Genomic DNA, 5108 nt, shown 5'->3' with positions numbered 1-5108 from the left:
GTGCCCGGGGCCGGCAGGCCGCTGCTCCCGCTGCTGGCTCGTCCTGCTCTGTGCGGTGGGAGCAGCTTTGGAGCCTGGCCTGCAGCCAAACAGGGGATTTTTATTAAGGGAATACTCTGTGTTTAAGGTTAGCTGCAATGCAGTTGACTTAAGGGACATGTGTGCGATAAATCTGTCCAGCAGTTTATCCAGAGCCAGGCCAAAGAGTCTGCCAAAAGCATCCAGCCTAACTTCAGTGTAAGGGCAGGAGCGACAGGTAGGATGTTCTGGGAGCTGCCTGGCCGCAGGGGTAACTCCAGGGCTACATCTGGCAAGGTATCGGGTGGGAGCTGCCCTAGAGTGGGTGCACAGAGAGGGATGGTGCTGCATCCCTGGAGGAACGGGCTGGGTGCTGGAGGAGGAGAGGCTGTGGTAGAGGGGCACATGGCCTGCACCTTCCAGGGGAAGGACTTGTTTCCAAAGGCTTGGTCAACCTTGAGTAGGTGAGTTGTTTGGCAGAGCCCTGTGGCTGTACGGGTGTTTCCCAGTGGGTCAGCGCAAGCGCTGTGGAGGCTTGAGGTGCGAAGTCTGTGCTGGAGGTAAAATCTGCTGGGCTGTCTGAGCTGACATCTGTTTTAAAGTGCAGTAGAGGGAAGAAAGTGGCTCCTCTAGGTGCAGAGCAATGTCAGCTAAGTCTGTGCCCTGCTGCTGTTTCAGACTGTTTCTATCCTTACAATACCACTTGCAGGCATTTTAGATGGAGCAGTTCTGGGAGACAGTGATGAGCAAAGTATGTAGCTCAACCAAACAAGTGCTTTTTAGCCTCCAAAAATACCAGACATTTGGGGTTTTATGAAAGGTGAGGTCAGTTGCGTACAGCAGCTTGTGACAAACTGAGCTCCGGCTCCTACAAAAGCATCCGATGCCCTGGGAAGAGTCTCTCCTGGCGGGAGGAGAGCGGCGGCTTTATGTAGCATTGGAATTTTATAATCTCTGGATTTTGTGGACATCAGCAGGACTAAGCCATGGGTTTTGCTTTGGGTCAGAAATGCCCTGGAGCCTGCTATTGCTAGCCTAGTAGGGCAGTGCCTGCGTGTGTCTTCAAATGGTGACTCTGTCCCTGTAGCAATTGGAAGAGATCTTGACCAAGGACACAACAGGCTCTGGTCCTGCTGCTTCTGCTGTAGCATGTTTCTCACTGTGTCTGTAAGTCACACCATGCAAGTACCTGCCTTTAAACTTGTGGGGTTGATGGAAGCAAGTTTCTTCGGGATGGCTGGGGGGAAGTGGTGTAGCATTTGTCTGACAAAAGTCATATTAAAATGCTTTTCTAACATCAACTGACCCTTCCTCTCATCTTTCAGAGTATTAGACTACTTTCCTCACAAACAAGCAATGGCTGTGGATGTAGCAATGCAGCTATACCTATGCTCTTCACCCTTGCGGAGAGAGAAGTGTGCCTGCAAAATTGCTCCGAAGCCAAGCAAGCCGTTGCGGCCCTGCATCCAGCTGAGTAGCAAGACTGCGCTGAATGAACCAGAAGAGGCAGCAAACTCCTTCACACACAACAAAGTGAAGAAGAGGGTGTCGTTTGCAGATAGCAGAGGCTTCGCTCTGACGATGGTGAAGGTATTCTCAGAGTTTGACGATCCACTAGATATTCCTTTCAACATCACTGAGCTGATAGACAACATTGTGGGCCTGACAACAGTGGAGAGGGACAGCTTTGTCCTGGATTTTGTTCAGCCCTCTGTGGACTACCTGGATTTCAGAAACCGCCTCCAGGCAGACTGTGTCTGCCTTGAAAACTGCATGCTAAAGGAGCGATCCGTTGTGGGAACAGTGAAGGTGAAGAACCTCGCTTTTGAAAAGACTGTGAAGATCAGGATGACGTTTGACACCTGGAAAAACTTTGTAGATTACCCATGCCAGTATGTCAAGGATACGTATGGAGGGTCAGATCGGGACACCTTTTCCTTTGACATCAGCTTGCCCGAGGGAGTTCAATCCCATGAAAGGGTTGAGTTTGCCATCTCCTTTGAGTGCAATGGGAAGGTGTACTGGGACAGCAACAGGGGCACAAATTACAGGATCATACGGTCAGAACTGAAGTCTGCCCAGGAAGCCATCCACCCTCCGCGGGGCCCTGACTTCGGCAGTGCCTTTGACCAGTTCGGGAGTCCTCGGTGCTCCTACGGCCTCTTTCCCGAGTGGCCCAGCTATTCAGGCTACGAGAAGCTAGGGCCTTACTATTGACCCAAGGACAAAGTACTGATTGACTAACTGTTGCTGGCGTGTCCGCAGGCCTGGGGGTTGGTCTGAACGTGAGGCGTACGGAAAGGTAGAAGAAGTATGGCTCCATGTAGCTCTGCATAAGCCTTGCAGCAAAACCAGATGTGCTCTGCTGGCAGTGGGCTTTTAGTCAGGGAAGTATCTCTGGTGTAAAGGGCTGCCTTCCCTGCCTCGCCTCAGTTAACTGGCTCTCTGGATGCTCAAAGGACCAGGAGCTGTTGCTCGTGTGTCTCTTCAGTGCTGCTACTCCTTCCTCTTCTGTAAAGCTGCTAGTCTCCAGGGTAACACTACAGTGCTTATATCGTCTGTCCAAGCTATGTAGTGGTGGCTGGTTTGTATTGCTTGCCTAGAGTTAAAAGGCTTTTTCAAAATATGTTCTAATATTAATTTTTAGTGGGCTGTACTTCAGCTGCAGGGTTCTCCTGGCAAAGCTGGCCCATGCCTGTCGGGAAATGGAGTGGTTGCCTTGCAGGGAATGGAGTCCTCTCCTTGCATGCATCCTTGTAGTGTGAGGTCCTTCCTACTGGAGGCAGAAAGGGTGTTTTGGAAATGAAAATGCAACTGTGATGACAGGAAGTGTGGCCCTGCAGCCTGCCATATTAGGAGACTTATGTGCCCGTGGGAGAGGATCTTATATGCTTAGTCACCAGTTGTTTTATCAGCTGATCTTGAAAAACTCTCATTATGCCCTTGGTGTTACCAAAAATAGAGATTAGCTGTAGCTGTGTGGTGCTTGTAACACCGCTGTGGGTTGACAGCCTTGACTGCCTTCTTCAAAACCTTCCTGTTTCTTTAATCACAAGTGATCAGTGATGCTTTTTCTCCTTGATGGACATCTGAAGTCAGCTGTTGGCCATGCTGGTCTCTGAAAATGCAGTTCTTCCTCCTGTGGACTGTAAAACAGAGTTTTGTCCAGCTGGGGAGTCCTGTGCAGGAGGCTGTGCTCAGATGTTACAGGACCTAAATGCAAATGGGCCACACAGCTACTCTTTGCAGTGTCCTGTTATAAGAAAGTGACTGTTGCGTACCTACTGTGGTGGAAGTGCCTTGACTAAGAAAGGGGTGGTACATGCGATTGCAGCAATGCTTTGGGATAAACAGGCTTTGGGAATGACATTGCTTTTAAAAAAGATCTCCTAATGGTTTGTTACTCCGTGCCACGGACTGCTTGGCAGCTAACCATGTGGCACTGCTCACGTGAGGATGCTGTGGCTATACCGGCTGAACATCAACATGCTGGGCTTCCCTCGCCATTGTAGCAGTAGCTACTATTTCAACCTGTAAATGCCCAAACTTTGCATCTCTGTGTCCACAAGCAGCAGCTCACCCCACCTATGCAAAGAACTAGCTGTGAGGAGTGAGAGATGTGGGGCTATCCTGACACCACCCATGTATGTAAAACTAATCACTGATGTGAGCCATCCCTGTCTTCAAAGTGATGGCTTGTCTTCTGGGCCTGCGCTGAGGTGGGGTGGCCAGCTTGTGCAGTGCCAAACAGCCTCACAAAGCTTCTTGTGTGCTAGTTGAGCAGAATAACTTAATTCCGCAGCTCAAAGGGAGAGTGCCGAATAGTTTGTAGAAATAGAGGTCAAGGGAATCTTACTTTTTCTAGTGCATAAGCTTTATATAACTTTCTGGGTGCCTATAATAGCCTATGGATGGGCTGGACTACTTAACTTTTTAAACCTGGCTTTTAATTCTGGAGACTACTGTGTAAAATACTTACAAGCTGTTTTACCCTAACCTAAAAGGGATACTATGATCACTGTTGGATGCCGAAAGGGACAAGAACAGCTTGCAGGAAAAATAGCTAGTGTTCAACTGCTGCTTTTTCAAAACCCAACATCAATGCATGTCATAGCTCTGCTTGATCACTTAGTCCAGGTGGTAAATCTACTTGCTGGCCCAGAGCTCATCAGGCTTGATTCCTCTGTTCAAGCAGCTTCCTGAGTCAGCCCTTATAACATGCATCTGGTCTCTCTTGAAGGGACTGTTGCCTAGCTTGGCTTGAACCTGGTTTTAAACTTAAAGCAAATCTGAGTGACACTTTTTTTTTCATTTAGTGTATGGTGTTAAAGTTGTTAAGACACTGACTGTAGAAAAGTTGTGTTCTCCTGGCATACTGTCATGCCTATGGAGAGCTGTTTGTGGGCCGAAACAAGGCATGTATGTCTGGGGTGCTGCGGATGGTGGTATCTCCTTATGGGCCTGTTCATTTTCAGGCTGTGGATGGGGTATGCTTAGGGAGGAACATGGAAGATAAGCTAGTAGAAGAGCAATGCCATAAGTAAAAGCTAGGCTGGGAACTGACTATTTGACCAATAGTGGTTTAAAAATATTACTTGTGGCCTTTCCCCTTTTCCCTTTTTCCATTGCCAATGTGAACATAGAAGTGAGGGGTTGCTGTCCTCGCTCTATGCCTCTAAGTGCCTTGTGGGGTGTTTTGCATGTTTGTTTTTAAAAGGTATTTTTGTACACAACATTCAAGTGGAAAATGCACTTTACAGTTGCCATGTAATGACTCTTTTAAAACTATGGTTCTGTTTTTATCTGATTGTTAAAATAAAGGTGGAACAAAATGTTGGCTGTGTATCTTGCCGTCTTCTTATTTAAAGACCCACGGGGCTGGGAAGGCGATTTGGACACGGGACCAGCTTCCTGCAAGTGGCCATTGGCAGGGAGGAGCATATGTCCGCAGTGGACTCTGCTGCCTGAAACAGGAAAGAGCTGCCTGTTCCTGCTGCCTTCCTGCCAACATGAAAGCTTCCAGAGCCTCTGCAGCTGTGGGAAGGAGGAGAGGAGCCAGGCCCTTGTCTCTGTGCTCTGAAGTTTCTCCA

General features: G+C 48.6%; 1 protein-coding gene across 1 annotated transcript; it reads left to right on the top strand.

Moving 5' to 3' along the window:
• Positions 1–1345: 1345 nt before the first annotated feature.
• On the top strand, positions 1346–2353 carry PPP1R3B (protein phosphatase 1, regulatory subunit 3B). The gene has a single exon (XM_009586994.1). It carries the CDS (start codon positions 1375–1377, stop codon positions 2233–2235), a length of 861 nt encoding a protein of 286 aa, XP_009585289.1. The 5' UTR covers positions 1346–1374; the 3' UTR covers positions 2236–2353.
• Positions 2354–5108: the final 2755 nt, after the last annotated feature.

The sequence above is a fragment of the Fulmarus glacialis genome, unplaced genomic scaffold, assembly GCF_000690835.1.
Source record: "Fulmarus glacialis isolate BGI_N327 unplaced genomic scaffold, ASM69083v1 scaffold11301, whole genome shotgun sequence".
NCBI lineage: Eukaryota > Metazoa > Chordata > Aves > Procellariiformes > Procellariidae > Fulmarus > Fulmarus glacialis.
Note: the sequence above shows the minus strand (reverse complement) of the source record. Positions and strands in the feature narration are given on the sequence as shown.